The sequence below is a fragment of the Capra hircus genome, chromosome 25 (assembly GCF_001704415.2).
Source record: "Capra hircus breed San Clemente chromosome 25, ASM170441v1, whole genome shotgun sequence".
Classification (NCBI taxonomy): Eukaryota; Metazoa; Chordata; class Mammalia; order Artiodactyla; family Bovidae; genus Capra; species Capra hircus.
This window is the reverse complement of record NC_030832.1, coordinates 33,435,635-33,453,420: the sequence shown is the minus strand read 5'-3', so window position 1 is coordinate 33,453,420 and position 17,786 is coordinate 33,435,635. Positions and strand designations below refer to the sequence as shown.

At 49.2% G+C, this 17,786-nt stretch overlaps 1 protein-coding gene across 1 annotated transcript; it reads right to left on the bottom strand.

Annotated features, from left to right (window-relative positions):
• Nucleotides 3,207-10,652, bottom strand: TBL2 (transducin beta like 2). The gene is made up of 7 exons (XM_018040706.1): nucleotides 10,453-10,652; nucleotides 8,831-8,961; nucleotides 8,408-8,592; nucleotides 7,632-7,783; nucleotides 7,187-7,313; nucleotides 6,676-6,828; nucleotides 3,207-6,434 (listed from the first exon to the last, which is right to left on the bottom strand). Exons 1-7 carry the CDS (start codon nucleotides 10,580-10,582, stop codon nucleotides 5,972-5,974), a joined length of 1,341 nt encoding a protein of 446 aa, XP_017896195.1. The 5' UTR covers nucleotides 10,583-10,652; the 3' UTR covers nucleotides 3,207-5,971.

The following is a 17,786-nucleotide window of genomic DNA, read 5'->3' as shown; positions in this document are numbered from 1 at the left end:
GAAAGAGCTGAACTACCATGTGGAGGGAAGGATGGGTCTGCTAATAGTGGGATCAAAGTTGGCACATGTTTCTCAAAGCCGTTGATTCAAAATAACTGAACCAAAGAGCTATCTTGAGTATCTGCTACATGCCCTACAGTGGTGGACACTGTGAGGCAAGGATGAGTAAAACACTCCCCCTGCCTTTCAGGTGAGGATAAGGAAAGCAACAGAGAAAGAAAACTCAAGGCAGAGCATGCTAAGTGTGGTGACAAGAGGCCAGCTCTCTAGAATTCTCTGGTTCTCTTCTTAGGGCCCCCTGGTCTAGGCACAGAGCCCCAGGCAGTTCTCTCTCACCCTGTCCAAGTCCTGGCCAGTTCTCCCTCCGAGGTTTCCTGTCTATAGCTTCTCTGCTCCACAGCCCACTGCTCCTCCCAGCAGCATTAGCCTCCTGTGCCCCTCTCTCCTCCAGCCCACCCTGTCAGTCACCACCTTCCTCAGGCCTTCCCCGCTCTGAAGGCCCAGTGATCCTCCTGATTCCCGCTCACGTTTGTCCACCTTGCCCTACATTCCCCACCTACTTCCCATTGAAGCTCTCTCTATGTAAGAGAGTGGTCAAAATGAGCAACTGCCAACTATTCCCCGAAGCCTGCACAAATGCCCTCTGTTCTTGACATACTTCTCTTTAAAAAAAAGTCTCCCCTTGGGACTTCCCTGGCAGTCCAGTGGTTAAGATTGAGTTTCCAATGCAGGAGGTGTGGGTCTGATCACTGGTTGGGGAACTAAGATCCCACATGATATGTGGAGTGGCCATTAAAAAAAAAATTTTTTTTTGATACATACCTGGCTGAATGTTCAGGAACTCACAATAAAATACTGTTTTTCATTTCTGATGTGTTAAGAAGAGTTTAGCTTAGTGAACTTGAAATTGCACGGAAAAGATGAAGTGTGGTCAACAGAATGGTTAACAGTGTCAGATGTGGGCAAGACGACTCCTCCAGAGGGACCCATCCTGGCCCTGCCCTCCCATGCCCCTCCCCACGAGGCACAGTTGCAAGACCAGGGAGATGTGACCACCTGGTGCAAATGGCTGCCATCCCATCCACCAGACCCTGGACTCCCTGTCCAAACAGATGCAAGCCTGCTTCAAGGGCTTGTACGAGCCTTTCCTCTGGGTCCATCCTCACAGAGGTGGCACTGCCATGGTGCAAAACCTGAGGCTTGAGTGGTTGGTGGTCAAGGGGTGGTTGTTTGTCTCGCGGGGATATGATGGCATATGAGGTGTGGGCTGGGGTGTCCCTTGCAATGTGGAAAAGAACCTGGTGGGAAAAGGAGAGTGGCCTTGATCATGGGATGGTCACCTTTGACAACACACTGTGGCACAGACCTGAGTCTGAGAATTCTAAATTTGAACATGGCCTTCCAGGATGCTGTATCAAGGTTGGAGGATAGCACATATTGGCGCTCACCTTAATTTATAACAGTAAAACTTGGACAGCATGTGGGTCTCCATCTGTATTCTTATCTCTGGCTTTACACATGTTGGTTAAAGGAATGTATTTTATTGTGTGAAAGTATTTGAGTACCTGCTAAGTTGCTTCATTCATGTCCGACTCTGTGTGACCCCATAGATGCCAGCCCACCAGGCAAGAACACTGGAGTGGGTTGCCATTTCCTTCTCCAATGCATGACAGTGAAAAGTGAAAGTGAAGTCGCTTAGTCGTGTCTGTCTCTTCATGATCCCCTGGACTGCAGCCTACCAGGCTCTCCGCCCATGGGATTTTCCAGGCAAGAGTACTGGAGTGGGGTGCCATTGCCTTCTCCGACTGAGTTCCTAGATAGGCCTAAACTCAAAGATCTGGGCAAGCCTTTTATTGGTTATGTGTGGTGGGCAATTAGACTCCCTAATAATACTGATGTCAAGGCTCTCTCAGTTGCAAGAGTATCCCAATTCAAATTGACAATCACACACAGGACTTTCTTGGCTCTTAGTAACTTAGTGTCCAGCAGTGGCAAACTCAGGTGTGTCTGGATCCAGCAGCTGAAACAAGAAGCATCCTCAGCTTGCGGTCTCTTTGGCTGCTTTCCTGTGTTGGTTCATTCTTGGGCAGGACTACACAGTTAACAACTTTACATCCTACTTATTAAGCAATTCTAGCAGAAAACTAAACATATTTTCACTTTTTTCTTAAGTCCAGCAAAGTCCAGGAGTTTGCTGATTGGTTATATGCCTACCATTCTTGCCTGGAGAATTCCATGGACAGAGGAGCCTGGCGTGCTGCAGTCCATGGCGTTGCAAAGAGTTGGACATGACTGAGCGACTAACACTTTCACCTTTCATGGAGGGTCAAGGCCTATCCTCTATAAATTGTACAGATAGAGATTCGGGGAGGTGGTAGTTCACCAGATAAACACTAAGATAGGGTTGTTTCCTGAGGCAAGAACAATAGTGAGATAGTAGGGATTGAAGGCTTAGCACTCAATGTGGGCCACTATCAAAGTTAACAAGAAAACACAAATACACTTAGACTGGGTATGTCTGCTGAACAGAAAGCGACTGGAGATCATGCTCATTTTCCTACTGCCCTGAACTCTGGGATCAGAACTGGAAGCTTGAAGAAAGCAAGCTTCATACAGTCACAGTCTCACAAGGCCTTCCCAGGTTTGTGTTTATGAATCACGCTTTCAGTTTCTGTGGCTGATTCTGCAGTGCCAACCTGTGTCATCAGTGGGCCTCAGTCTCAAGAGCTGTGTGCTGAAACCAAGGCATGCTCACCTGGAAGACTCATATTTCTGGAATTTTGTAGAGAACATGAATCCCAAATTACTAAGTTTCTAGGCACATGGCCAATTTGGGACACTGTTGGGTCTATGATATAATATCCCATCACTGGTAACTCATCACAACAGTATGTGTTTCCTACTTACCTGCTATAATCTCCAATTATAAAACATCTTTTAAAGACAAGTCTTATTACCTTAACTGAAATTGATGAAGACTATCAACAGACCTTCAGATGTATACTTTTGCACTTTAAGCTTTTTTATTGACTGATAAAAATAATCTATATACCACCATTTTTTAATTTCCCCAAATTTTTATTCTGAAAACTTTCAAACTACATAAATTGAAATAGTAATATTAAAGTATTAACACTGCCTTCACACACAAGAATTTTTTATCAAAAAAAACAGTGGCCTCTGGGCTACATGAATATCCAGGTAACTTTCGCCATGCTGACAAAGGAAGCAGCCTCATCTTTAGTGAGAGGAGCTGTTTTCTGTCCCCCAGAAATCTCTGTAATGACTGTCCTGTAGTGTTTTCATTCATTTTATTAGAAATTCATAGCCCTAGCAAGGCATGCAGGGCCAGATTTATTTCCGTTTTACAGATGAGGAAACAAACTCAGAGAGGTGAAGTGATGTGTCTGTTCAATAAGTGCCCCAGCCAAAACTGGAACCAAAGACTTCTGACTTCAGTCACTGCCCCTCCTGGATATGCAATGAGAGTAAAGCCAGACCCAAGCAGAAATGCAAAGTGTCTTAGTCTCATTTTTCTGACAGTCAGAAAGCAAAGTTTCACCAGGACCCAGGTGCACAGCATTATCAGTCAGAAGTCTATTCTTGGAACATCAAACCGCAGTGCACAGAGGGTTCTGACATTTCTGTTAGCTGCCCTGGTTCGAGTTCAACATTTATTGAGTGCTTACTCTACTCCAGGCACTTTGTGTGGGATACGGAGCAAATCAGACAGGTCACATTCCAGTGGCTTAATGAGCAATCCAAAAGCTGCTAATGAGAGACTGCTGGGCTCCATCCTGCCATTAGCGTTTTGTTTGATTCCTACAGTGCTTAATATTTTTTTTATAATAAATTGCCAACTTCTGGCTTCTCTGAAATGGGCAACTTCTGCTGGATTCCTGAATATTAAGTTGCAGCCACCCCTGCCCCTGACCCAGGACAAAAGCCCTCTAGAGATGACTTCAGTTCCCACCTTTTCCTATTGTCTTTCATCCAGACAACTGTGGCCCAATTCACCCCTGAAGCCAACAAATATCCAAACAAAATAATTTCAGATAGCATTAAGTAATGCAAACTAAAATATAATGAGCTAATGTGATGGAGGTGATATGACTGGTGGAAACGGCTACTTCAGATTGAGTGGTCAGGGAGGGTCTCTAAAGTGTAACTGAAACTGAGAACTGAATTATGACAAGCATGGCAAGTCTGCCAAGGGAAAAAAAATGCTTCTAGAGGCAAGAACAGAGGCACAAGTCCCCTTTGAAGCTGGAAATAACTTGGCTTGGTTGGAGGAATGGCACGACTGGGAGAGTGGTAACAAGATCACAGAAGGAGGAAGAACCCAGATTACATAGGACCTTGTACGCCACAGTGAGAATTTTGGATTTTATTCCGAGTGTGATGGGGAGTCTTGGGAGGGTTTCTACATTGGGAATGCTGTGATCTGCTTTACATTTTTCAGAGATCACTCTGCTATGTAGAAGAGTGACTTAACAGAGGCAAGCCAGGAAGCAGGAAGGCCAATGGGGAAGCTACATTATAGTGGCCCTTTAGATGACAGTGTCTAGGACCAGGATGGTATCAGAAGAGATGGAGAGGAGTAACGGATTCAGGATTTACTGCCATGTAACCCAAAGAAGTTTCTGGTGGAGTGGATGGTAATCGTGTAGTAGAGCAGAGGGAGTGTAGAAAAGGGAGTAACTGAGGATAACGCCAATGCTGTGATTTGTTCACATGTTTATATGAGTTGGGGGTGATTAGGGGAGGTCCAAGTTTTAGGGAGAGGGAAGAATTTATTTTGGATAAATTTTGCTGAGGCTCAAGTCTTCCTAGATTCCTCATTTCCCTTAGCTCTCCCATCCAAGCAGTCCTCAAAGTCCAAAAACATGAACTTCTAATACCCAATCTATTCAATCTATCCCTTCAACGTCATTGCCTCTGTCCTGATTCAGTCTTCTCTCTTGCCTTGACTTTTACCACAGCCTTCTCCAGCTGTGAACAGATTAACAAAAAACACTTCACAGACCTGCGTACCTCTTGTCCACCAGCCTTCTTCGATGGCAGAAGTCATGTCTTATTCATATTTATCTCCAGTGTCCATGCTGCACTGGGCACAGAATAGGCAAGCAAATGTTGGATGAACTGAAAAGTTCTCCTCAAACAGGATATAACCTCCTGGAAGAGGAGAGCCCTATCTTGGGATTTTGTGATTCCTCCACCCAACTTAAAGCAGAAGCAAATATGAAATGTACAATCAATCAAATCCCAGAAACAGCTTTCCCAAGAGATTCAAACTGCCCTGTTTGAGTCCCAGTTTTACTCAGTAGTTAACAAATGATATTTGACAACAGATTATGACTCTTTTCCACTTTTCTTTCAAATCTAGGAAGGAGGTCAAAAGATAATTATTCTCCATTTGACAAACAAGAAAACTGAGGCCCAGAATGAAATCCCATAATTACTTCTGGATGAAGTTAGGCGCTTTGCCTGGGTTAAGATCAGCCTTTCCCTGAGCCACTTCCCAGTTCTGGAATAAGGAATCTGTCTTCCACCCCTGCAAGACTGCTGGTTAGCACTCAGGTCTTCCCTGGGTTTTGCCTCCACAATTACAAGCTCCTTTGGACAGCAGGGTGTGTTGTCCCAAGGTCAAAGACTATGTGCTCTGTCTCTTCTAATTACCACTCTCCTCCGTGCCTGGTGAAGACAGACTCCACCCCTTGGGCCCAGGAAAAAGAAAAGCACCTTGGTCATTAGCCTGGGAGATCGTCAAGTAGGCCAGGAGTCATCACCAGCAAGAGGAGAGAGATCTGAGTAGGCTGGAATAGTTTCAATGGGGAAAAGGAGAGAGAAGCTGCCATTAGGAAAATCAGGACACTCCTTTCAAAAGGCTTCCAGCTGGAGAGTACCAGGGCAATGGCAGCAGTGGAGACAGCAGGAGGTCAGATCCTTCCTACTGTTCCTTCTCCCAGAGTCATTTCTTCAAGGCCCCCAGGTTCTTCAGGGCCTCCTGAGCCTGCGTCAGCTGCTGCTGAAGCCTCTGGCGGGTGCTTTCGTTGGAGGCTCGCTTCAGGAGGGCCTGCATTTCCTCCACCACTGCCCGGTAGCCAGGCGTGTTGTGGAAGAGCCGCACTGCTCGGTCCCCACAGGAGGCCAGAAGCCGGCCAGTGATGTCAAAGGACAAGTCACTGATACACTCCCCGTGGACCTGCTCAAAGCTCTCCTCCTTCTCACCCCTCCGGGTGTTGTAGAGATGAATACTGCTACCACTGGCCAAGGCCAAGACCTGGGCATCAGGGGAGAGCGCCAGGCGGCATGGCATGGTGCTCGCTTCTTCAAAGTGGCCTGTCCTCAGCAAGTAGGGGTCCTGCTGCTTCTTGTATTCCACGTCTGTGTCCCACAGCTTCCACGTGCCGTCCTTGGAGACAGAGGCCATCCTGCAGCATGGAAAGTCAGGGCTCTAGCCTCACACCCGCTGGAGGGGAGGGTGCTGGGACGGCACTTAGGGATGCTACTGGGAAGCCAACTCCACTGCTGTGTCTACTTCCTGCTGAGGGCCAGAAAGCCCCCCCCCCCCCCCAACGCAGCTGCTGCAGAGAATGGCTGGAGGCTCCTGGTTGCCAAGAGGGGCTGGGAGTCTTGGTAAGAAACTGGTAAGAACTCAGAGAATTCACTCACCTCCGGGAGTCATTGGAGAAAGCGAAGAAGTGCACGGCTGCAGAGTGGCCCTTCAGTTCAAAGGCTCGCACAACCTCCTGGAAGTCCCCTTTCTTCCCAAAGCAGACTTCCCAAACTTTTACATCTGGGGTGAAGCCACACGAGGCTACAAACCTGCCGGACAACCCAGGCTCCTTTAAAACTTAATTGTAAGGGCAGCTTTTCCTGCAGATCCACTAAATTCCTTTCCTGAGAGAGCTCATAATCGTGTATCTAAATAACACTGTCTTTTAAAAGTGCTTTTATACATGATGTCAGTTCATCCTTACAGCTATAAGATACACAGTACCCCTGTTGCAACCTTTTATATGCTTTAAATGAGTAAGTAGAAACTAAGGACTTGAATCCAGGTGTCCTGATTTCACATGCCTGCTCCTTCTGCTACTTGAAGCTGGCTCTCAACTCTCTCTCCACCCTAGCCCCCAGCGCCAATCTCAGCCCACATCCAATGCCAGAGTCCCCTCTTCCTTACCTGCTACAAGGGGATATAGCAGCATAAGTATTGTTCATGTGGTTGGTGTTGATGGTGGACAGCACCTGGCCTTTCAGATTCCAAATGAGGATGGTTGTGTCACTGGAAGCAGTCATGATGAACTTCCCTGGGGGTGAGGGGGGGTAACATGAGCTGAGGTCAATGACCTGATCAAATGACTTATGAAGGCCTCTGCTGCCCTTCGTATCATGCTCCCCTCCCGCACCAAGGGTCACCAAAGACAAGGATATAACTGAAGACTGTGATTACCTGCCTCTCCTGGGGACTTGCTATGGCTCCCAGGAACTCCAGGGGAGCCAAAACAAGGTCCCTTTTGTCACACCAGAACTGGGCACATCTCTCAGGCTGCATTCACTCATTCAGTGAGTATAACAGTCCATTCCCTCTTGCTTGGGGCAAGCTCCAGCCTCTGAATGCCTCTCACCTGTGTCAGCGATGCCAATGTTGACAATGGGTGCCTTGTGCTTTTTAGGAAAGTCCTCTGGGGTGGCCATGAACGTATAGCCCCCATCGTCTCGTTTTATCATCTTGAAGACACGGAGGGTGTCTCCATTAGCGAGCCAGACGATGAATGCTCTAGAAACAGGGAGCAGACAAGTCTCTCACTCCTTCAGACACAGAGACCTGTGTGTGTGAGGTCCTATGCTAGGCAGGCTTTAAGGAAAATCAAGATCTCCTTTCAGGACCTATAGTTCAGCCTCACAACCCTTAATTCAGAATCTCTTAAAACTCCTTAGAAGGTTAGGACTCTCATAGTTCTGGCTTCTTTAGCTTCTCTCTAGGGTTTAGAAAACCATGAGAGCTTCTAAGATTAATCTGGAAATCAGTCAGGCTTTGGTACTTCCCAAATAGGAACAGATTTTCCCCACTCTACCTCCTTGTTGCTGCTGCTGCTGCTAAGTCACGTCAGTCGTGTCCGACTCTTCGCAACCCCATGGACTGTAGCCTACCAGGCTGGTTCGTCCATGGGATTTCCCAGGCAAGAGTACTGGAGTGGGTTGCCATTGCCTTCTCCGCTACTTCCTTGTTAGGTAGCTGCATAACCCTCCAGGGAGCCTCAGACAGTGTTCAAGCTGTCCCCTTCTGCCACCACAAGGAAGATGCTAGGTACCCCCCTCAGTATCACAAACGAGGTATGGGAAGGACCTAGGCCTGGGTCAGGGCTTCTGCAGGCACACCTGGGGCTCCATCCTGTCCCACCTGCAGTCAGGGCTGAAGCGCACCAGGATGGCATGGTCCAGGTCCACGTTGGCTCTCATGCTGCGGTGCTCCCGCTGCAGGAAGTCCTTTGTGCTCCAGATGCGGACGGTACGGTCGTCTGCACAGGTAGCCAGGTATTTGCCATTGCTGCTGAAGTCCATGCAAGTTATGTTCCCACTGTGGCTCTAGGGCAAGGGCAGCAGCAGGTATGAACAGGAACCCCCTGGGCAAATGCGGAAACCCATGCAACCATGACTCAGGGGCCCTGTTGCTTAGATCAACAGCAAGCTGCTGATGGGATGTCAGGAGAGGAGATGGGACAGGGTGTCCCCCCTGATCTGGGTCAGAGGCAGAGGAATCTGTAACACGCACAGAATCCTACAAAGGAGAAGTCTGCAGGGCTGTGCCTGGGTACCCGTGTACCTTCAATGCTGCAGCCAGAAGGCGGTGAGTGAAGTTGTGTTGCTGAGGCTTCTCCTTGCGAATCCGCTGTTGCGGTTTCTGCTTCTTGGATTTCAAGGACTTGTCAGGTGGACATCCGTTTGCTTTTTGGCCTATAAGGAAGGGCCAGGTCAACTATCCATTTACTCGCTCAGTGAGCACTCAGTGACCACGGATGACTGGCCAGGCATTGAGTGGAGAGGCACAAGAGATGACCCTGTCCTCGAGAAGAGAGAGGAATACACGGGAAAAAAACAGAAGCTTTGGAATCAGACCTGGGTATGGACTATGTCTCTATCACTGAGTGATCCTGGGGAGGCTGCTTGCTATTAGTGTATATAACATAACCATACAGCACCCCACTGCACATTAGAGAAGGTGCCCTCTCTGGGCAGGCGTAACTCAGTGGGTTCACAGAAAGGCCAGTGGAGAGCAGATTCTTAACCAGGCCTGTCTAAGTGAGGGATAATGTGCACTACAGAAGCTGCTGGCGCTGCTCTCAGGTTAAGTTACTTAATTGCTCTGGGCCTTGGCTGTTCTAGAAGAAAAGTTGAGAATTGGGTGAGATAATATATAGGAAGTGACACGCATAGTACCCAAAGCAAGCACTAAAAAAGGCTCAGAGGGAATCCCAGAGAGAACTGGGCAATGAGAGGTAGTCAACATGTGCTGAGCACGTCCCCTGTGCTGAAAAGGCTGCCAGTCATTTTTGTGTAAAACAGCTAATTTAATTGAGAATCAGGACCGGTGCAAAGTGGGCATGTGTCAGGTCACTACAGATGCTCCTCAATTCCTACAGGAAGAAAACTCCGGAGGCCACTGTTACAAAGGCCAATCTGCCCTCTGCTTGCCTCTCCAGCCTTGTCCAACAAGCCCACTCCTCTCCTCTCACATCACAGTCAAACCAAACACTGTTTCAGGACTCCTTCGCTTCCTGCACGTTGCTACTGCCAGGAGTATTCTCCTTCTCTTGGCCGTCCTGGCAAACCCTTACACTTCGATCCTTGAGGACCCCACCTTCAGGGTTCTTTACTTGACCCCCGCCCACCCGTGGGAGTACTAGTACTGAGCTAGTACTAGTATTCTAATACTGATCTTTCTATGAAACCCACGACACTGTATTTTTCACTTACATTTTCAGATGTTCTTTTACCCGACACTGGACTCCCCAAAAGAAAAGACCCCAAAGCCTACAGGAGGTAGTATTCAATAAATGTTGTATGTCGGTAGACCAGAGCGTTCACAAATGGAGGTCTCTGTCCTTTCCTCCCCGTTTTCATAAAATAACGAACAAGGAGCGCGCGGGAAAGTTTCCGAACGGCCTCTCAGCTGTGCTCCGAGGAAAGGGGGCTTGGTTTCGGCCACGGAGAGAGCGCACAGTCGCGCGGGACCCAGGTTCTAACAGATCGTCCCAAAGGGGCGCGATGGGCCGGGCAAGGCGGCCCCTACTCTAGGGAAGGGAAACTCGTGTCACAAGAGGAGAAACTGAGGCGGGGAGGGCGGACCACTGACACCCCCACAGGCCCGAACAGTGGGTCGGACCCCCGAGGAGGCCGGGGAGCGAGGTCTCGCGGGTCGCTCCTACCCGTCCCCGCCACACTCACCGGCGGACCGGCCGCTCGTCTCCTCCTCCGCGCGCAGCCACCCCCGCGCTACCGCCGCCGTCGCCACGAGGGCCAGCAGCCCGAGCAACAGCGACAGCCCCATCAGCTCCGGCATCTGCGAGAGCTCCATGTCGGCAGGCCCACTGCCACCTCAGCCTCCGGCGGGGCGGACGCCTGCACGTCTTCACGGGGCCGCGCACGCACACGGGGCGGGGCCCCGCCGTTGGTGCGTCCCGAGGGGCGTGGCCTGGTCTTCGGTGATTCTCCAGGGGCGGGGCCATGATCATTGGGCTCCCGGAAGGGCGGGGCCTGGCCATTGAGGCTGCGTGGCCGCTGGAGCGCTGCGGGGTAAGTAATGTAGTGCACGCAGTCCCGGCTCAGGCCTTCCCTGGGCTACTTTACTGATAATCGTTAGTAAAGGCATTATTCCAGCCGTCATCACACTGGATCCTTTCAAGGAGGCAAGGGTCCAATTATTACTCCCGTTCAACAGGTGGGAAAGTCTTCAGTTCAGTTCAGTCGCTCAGTCGTGTCCGACTCTTTGCGACGCCATGAATCGCAGCACGCCAGGCTTCCCTGTGCATCACCACCTCCCGGAGTTCGCTCAGATTCACGTCCATCGAGTCAGTGATGCCATCCAGCCATCTCATCCTCTGTCGTCCTTCTCCTCCTGCCCCCAATCCTTCCCAGCATCAGAGTCTTTTCCAATAAGTCAACACTTCGCATGAGGTGGCCAAAGTACTGGAGCTTCAGCTTTAGCATCATTCCTTCCAAAGAAATCCCAGGGCTGATCTCCTTCAGAATGGACTGGTTGGATCTCCTTGCAGTCCAAGGGACTCTCAAGAGTCTTCTCCAACACCACAGTTCAAAAGCGTCAATTCTTCAGTGCTCAGCCTTCTTCACAGTCCAACTCTCACATCCATACATGACTACTGGAAAAACCATAGCCTTGACTAGACGGACCTTAGTCGGCAAAGTAATGTCTCTGCTTTTGAATATGCTGTCTAGGTTGGTCATAACTTTTCTTCCAAGGAGGAAGCGTCTTTTAATTTCATGGCTGTAATCACCATCTGCAGTGATTTTGGAGCCCAGAAAAATAAAGTCTGACACTGTTTCCATTGTTTCCCCATCTATTTCCCATGAAGTGATGGGACCGGATGCCATGAGCTTCGTTTTCTGAATGTTGAGCTTTAAGCCAACTTTTTCACTCTCCTCTTTCACTTTCATCAAGAGGCTTTTTAGTTCCTCTTCACTTTCTGCCATAAGGGTGGTGTCATCTGCATATCTGAGGTTATTGGTATTTCTCCCGGCAATCTTGATTCCAGCTTGTGTTTCTTCCAGTCCAGCGTTTCTCATGATGTACTCTACATAGAAGTTAAATAAGCAGGGTGACAATATACAGCCTTGACATACTCCTTTTCCTATTTGGAACCAGTCTGTTGTTCCATGTCCAGTTCTAACTGTGGCTTCCTGACCTGCATACAGATTTCTCAAGAGGCAGGTCAGGTGGTCTGGTATTCCCATCTCTCAGAATTTTCCACGGTTTATTGTGACCCACACAGTCAAAGGCTTTGGCATAGTCAATAAAGCAGAAATAGATGTTTTTCTGGAACTCTTGCTTTTTCCATGATCCAGCGGATGTTGGCAATTTGATCTCTGGTTCCTCTGCCTTTTCTGAAACCAGCTTGAACATCAGGAAGTTCATGGTTCACGTATTGCTGAAGCCTGGCTTGGAGAATTTTGAGCATTACTTTCCTAGCATGTGAGATGAGTGCAATTGTGCGGTAGTTTGAGCATTCTTTGGCATTGCCTTTCTTTGGGACTGGAATGAAAACTGACCTTTTCCAGTCCTGTGGCCACTGCTGAGTTTTCCAAATTTGCTGGCATATTGAGTGCAGCACTTTCACAGCATCATCTTTCAGGATTTGAAATAGCTCAACTTAGTATTGGGAAATTCAGATGAATTTTTACTGTTAATGGAGAAGGGAAACGGTAGTTTTGGAATTAGTGGGTGGCACAGCCTCAGCAAAGACTTGAGCAGGAGGATGCTGTGTGGAGGCAGGGTATGAGTAAAATAAAAAGCCGGTAAGGGAATTCCCTGGCAGGCCAGTGGTTAAGACTTCACATTTCCATCGCAGGGGTCCTGGGTTGGATCCCTGGTCTGGTAACTAAGATCTGGCAAACCAGGCGATGCAGGCAAGAAAAAAAAAAGTAGCAGGTAAAATTGGAAGCTTCCCAGGTGGCTCAGTGGTAAAGAATCTGCCTGCCAATGCAGGAGATGCAGGTTCGATCCCTGGGTCGGGAAGATCCCCTGGAGAAGGAAATACCAGTCCACTTCAGTATTCTTGCCTGGGAAATCCCATGGACAGAGGAGCCTGGCAGGCTACAGTCTGTGGGGTGGCAAAAGAGTCGGACACAGCTCGGCAGCTAAACAACAAGATTGGAAAGGTGTTTGAGGGCCTTGAGTGCTAGTTCAGCCCAGCAAACTAGCCTCTGCTAGTCATTTCAGGGTGAGATAGGTCAAAATTGGTATCTTGGAGATTCTATGGATGGACTAGTGTGTGCCAAGACCAAACAGATAGAAGGAAAGCCAAGAGGTGGTTGCAAGAGTCCAAGACGGAGGTGATAAGAGCCTGGACTCGGGGGTGGCTGATGGTAGAAAGGAAGCTGAAAAGATCTTTTTTTAATTTGGCTGTTCCATGTCTTATTTGCACCATGTGGGATCTAGTTCCCTGACCAGGGATCGAACCCAGGCCCCCTTCATTAGGAGTATGGAGTCTTAGCCACTGGACCACCAGGGAAGTCCCTGGAAATATTTTTAACAACACACTTTAAATTTTGAATTATAGACACAAAAGGAGTTGAAAAAAAAAAAAGAACAGGAAAGTCCGTGGACTCTTCCCCCAGGTGCCCCCAGTGGCAACATAACTGTAGTGCAATATCAAAAACCAGGAAGTTGGCAGAATTTAGTCACCCACACATGCACGCACACACACACAAGATATTCTGAAAGACTAATGATAGACCAGACCCACTTAGCTGTAGACGGAATGTTCCTATAAACAAGTGTGCTCCATGGGCCTCCCAGGCCCACGACTCAGAACAAGTGGAAGTACCAGAGTCAGGGCTGCCAGATTCAAACGTTTCCCTGGCCACCAGGGAGCCTATCCTGGCAGTGTGGGCCCTCTGGCTCTAGAAGGACCCTCCAAGCACAGAGGCTGCTGCAGAGACTAGGGGACAGACAGACGCACCCACAACCTCGGGTGAGGAAACAGATCCACTCAGAGAGCAAATGAAGTGGCCTCATTTCCTTCCCTTTTGTCCTTGGTGAGGGGAGAAGGGGAGAAGCTGGCATTGACTCAGCTGTGGGCAGTGGGGTGGGGAGGGCCAGAAGGGGGGTGTCCAGAGCATTCTGGGGCCTTTCCTCCTGTATTTGCTGTTTATAACCAAAGGCCCAGTCCTGAACTACTTTCTCCACCACCTAGAGACAATGAGGTACTTTTAAGAATTTCATTCACCAAGCATTTTGCTGATGACATTTGTTGATCCAGGAGCTTGCATTTCTTTGAATCTTCTCACATTCCCATCCCACAGATTAGGGGACTAATGCTCTAGGAGATGCTCACTAAGTGATTTTCCAGAGGTGACACAGATGAAAAGTGAACCTGGGGACACCTGCAGGTCTGTGACACTAATGTATTGATGTGGGGGACAAGGAGAAGCAGGAATAGGGCTCTGGTTCAGTTGAGAGTACAGGATTCTTTGACATCATGAACTCAGTTGATCCTCTAAGACAGATGATGCTAAGAAATAACTTTAACCAGACCCCCCAAAAAACCCTAGGCTCTGGTCAAGTAACTTACCCTGCATCAACAAGGAAGCCAGGAATCCAACCCAGAGTCCAACTAGGGTCTGCTACACTCCAAGATCTTTATCCATCCAACCTTGCCACGGGGCTGTGGTAACAGCCTTGTTTTTACCCCCAAGTGCCCTACAGCCCAACTGGAATCCAAAACCAACCCTCAGAAGGACAACTGGTGACACAAAGCAGAATGGGGGAAAACTGAGCAGATCAGGGAGAGAGGTCAGCTGATGGGTTCAGAAGGGCAGTGGAATTCAGCTGTACCCTCAAGGGTGGGCATTTAGAACAGGTGAAACAGGATAAAAGGGAATTCTAGGAGGGAAAGTAAGGCATGAGCAAAGGTATGGCTGGAGGGGTAGCAGGGTCAGTCACAAGGCACCTTGAACATCTGCTAGAAACCTGGTCTCATCAGAGGCGAGCAAGAGCCAGAGAAGCAATGGAAGCCCAACTTCATTTTGCAACTGAAGCTCCACCTGGCCTTGCTTGGTGCCTCCCTTCCTAGCCCTGGCCTCTCTGTCGGTAAAATGATACATTTCCTCATCGTTTAAGTAGTGGTTCTCTAAGTAGTGGTTCTCAATGTGTGGGCCCTGGACCAGCATCATTAGAAATGCAGATTCTTAGACTTCACCCACCATCTGCTGACTCAGACACTCCAGAGATGGGGGCCCAGCAAGCTGTTTATTTTTTTAATACTTATTTTTTGTTTTTGTTTTTGTTTTTATTTAGCTTTGCTGGATCTTAGTCACCATACATGGGATCTTTTTTGCTGTGGCATGTGGGATCTAGTTCCCTGACCAGGAATCAAACCCAGGACCCCCTGCATTGGGACTGCGGAATCTTCGCCACTGGCCCACAAGGCAAGTCTCAGCAATCAGTATTTTAACAGGCTTATTAGGTGATTCTGATGCCCACTGCAGTGTAAGAACCAACGATTTAAATTAACTTGAACCCCAGACGTAGGCTATTTGCAGCTCACAGACTCTATTACAGTGGTTGTTAACCTTGAATACATACTGGAATCACTTTTTTAAAAAAGATGCTTATGTCTCCTTCCCACAGCCAGGTATTCTGATATAATTGGCCTGGACTAGACCTGCTCAAGAAGGTTTTGAAAAGGCCCAACTTATTAAAATGTACATTTAAGTTGGCGTTCTAGCTGCAAGGGATACCAGAGGCTAATGCAGGAGTCTGCGTATAAAAGTGATGTTTGTCAGACCAGGGCCGTGGCCATGGCGATGGATACTTATAAGATCAACTAGAGATAAGAGGGAAGGGGGCAAGGTACAACCATTCAAAAGACGACATAGCCACTGAGGATACAACAAAAACTGGTTAGAACCAACTAGACTCAAGATGGCAGAAGATTTAACTAACTTCCAGCCGGCCTGGAGCCTCACAGTACAGCTCACTCATTGAGATACGTTACCATATGCTGCATGACCGACTCACCCAAGCCGTGAAGTGGGCAGGTAGTCCAATTCCCAGAAATCTCTACCCCTTTCCCCCAAACAGTTGGAGTAACCCTCCCACTCGTTGGCCTGTGGAATCACCCAGCCCATAAAAAACTAACCACCCCAGATCTGGGGGAGCTCTCATTTTCCCACTTGACCCCCGCCCCAAGGCCGCTCTCACCTTCTGAGACAGACCAGGCAGATCGCATGCTGCTTGGGGAATGTGTGCACGCGTGCGTGCGTGCTCAGTCGCTGAGTCGTGTCCAGCCCTATCCCGTGGGCTGTAGCCCAGCAGGCTTCTCTGTCCATGGGATTTTTCAGGGAAGAATACTGGAGTGGGTTGCCATTTTCTACTCCAGATGGAATGTGTACCTCTCTCAATAAACCTGCTTTCACTTTGCCGGGGTGCTCTTGAATTCTTTCCCGTGCAAAGCCAAGGACAGTCACTTGGTGGTCTGACCCAGAGGCTCATCCCAGCCTGGGACATGCCCCATTTCCCTGCAGCAAACTGGCCAGACCTTGGTAACAGACCAGAGGGCAGTGGGGAGTGGGGAAGAGCTGAAGACAACTGTTTTCCAAGTGTCTGGATAGTGGTGCCCTTCCTGGGCTTGGGGAGCATGGAAAGGTTCAGGTTAGAGGGTGAAGGCTGTGAGCTGCAGTTTTGGGAATGCTGAGCTCTGTTTTGGCTCTTTCAAGGTTAACGGAGCTGTGGTGGGCAGCACAGATACAGGAAAATAAGCCCTCAGCTGAGAGGCCGGAGGCAATGGCAGGGCTGGGAGCTTCCCATAGAGTGAGAAGGGAAGCGGGCTGAGGAAGGGACTGGAGGTGGAACTGGGGGAAAAGGCTCCCACAGCAGGGCCTGGAAGTCACTGCCAGCGGGGAGGAAGGAGAGCCTGGATTTGCAGGAAAAGAGTGATTCATAAAGGAGGTCCAGGGGACTTCCCTGCTGGTCCAGGGGTTAAGAGTCTACACTCCCAATGCAGGGGGCCCAAGTTCAATCCTTGGTCAGGGAACTAGATCTCTCACATGCCTCAACTAAAGATTCCACGTGTGGCAACTAAGACCCAGCATAGCCAAATAAATAATTTTTTTTTTTTTTTTTTTTTAAAGAAAGAGATCCAAAGGCCCCAGGAGCACTGCAAAGTGGTTGTTGGATTTGGCAGTGAGGGAGCCAAGTGACCTTGGAAAGAGTAGAGTCAGGGCAGGGGTGAGGCTGGGGTGGAAGTGGGGAGGGAGGAGGAGCCCAAAGGCAGGGGCTGGAGGCAAGTGGGAGGGGAGGAGGGGGACAAGGCAGGTGTAGACTCTCTTAAGGGAAGGTGGCATCTAGAGGAGGACACAGGGTCAAGGGGATGTCTTCTGGGGACCTTTCTGGCAGGATGAGTGAAGAGCCAAGGCCACCGTCTGGTCCGTAGTAGGCCCTCAGGAAATTTTTTTTTTTTTTTTTTAAATTTACTGGCCTGCACCGGGTCCTAGTTGTGGCATGCAGGATCTTTTAGTTCTGGCATGTGGGATCCAGCTCCTTGACCAGGGATTGAACCTGGGGCCCCTGCACTGGGAGCATCCAGTCTTAGCCACTGGACCACTAGGCAAGTACCAAATACTTGTTAAATGGGTAGATGAAAGGAAATTCCCTGGTGGTCCAGGGGTTAGGACTCCATGCTTTCACTGCAGGGGGCGTGGCTTCAATCCCTGGTTGGGGGACTAAAAGACCACTCAAGGTACATGGTGTGGCTAAAAAACAAAAGAAAAGGATCAATGAAAGGCTCGAAGTATTGGGGCCATTTACCCCAGCTCCCCATCTGCAGTATCAGTTCCTGCTAAGACATCCAGACCCGGCGGCCACCCACCCTCTGCTTGCATTATCTCACATGGTGGGGTGGTCACGACCCCCAAGGCAGCTTTCTCCTCCTGGATGGTTCCGATGGACGGCCCTGTCGCTTCCACCCTGTGGTCCCGGCCCTGCCCTCCTCCCACGTGGCAGGTGCCAAGCCTCTCTGAACCTGCCCGGGCTCTTCTGTCCA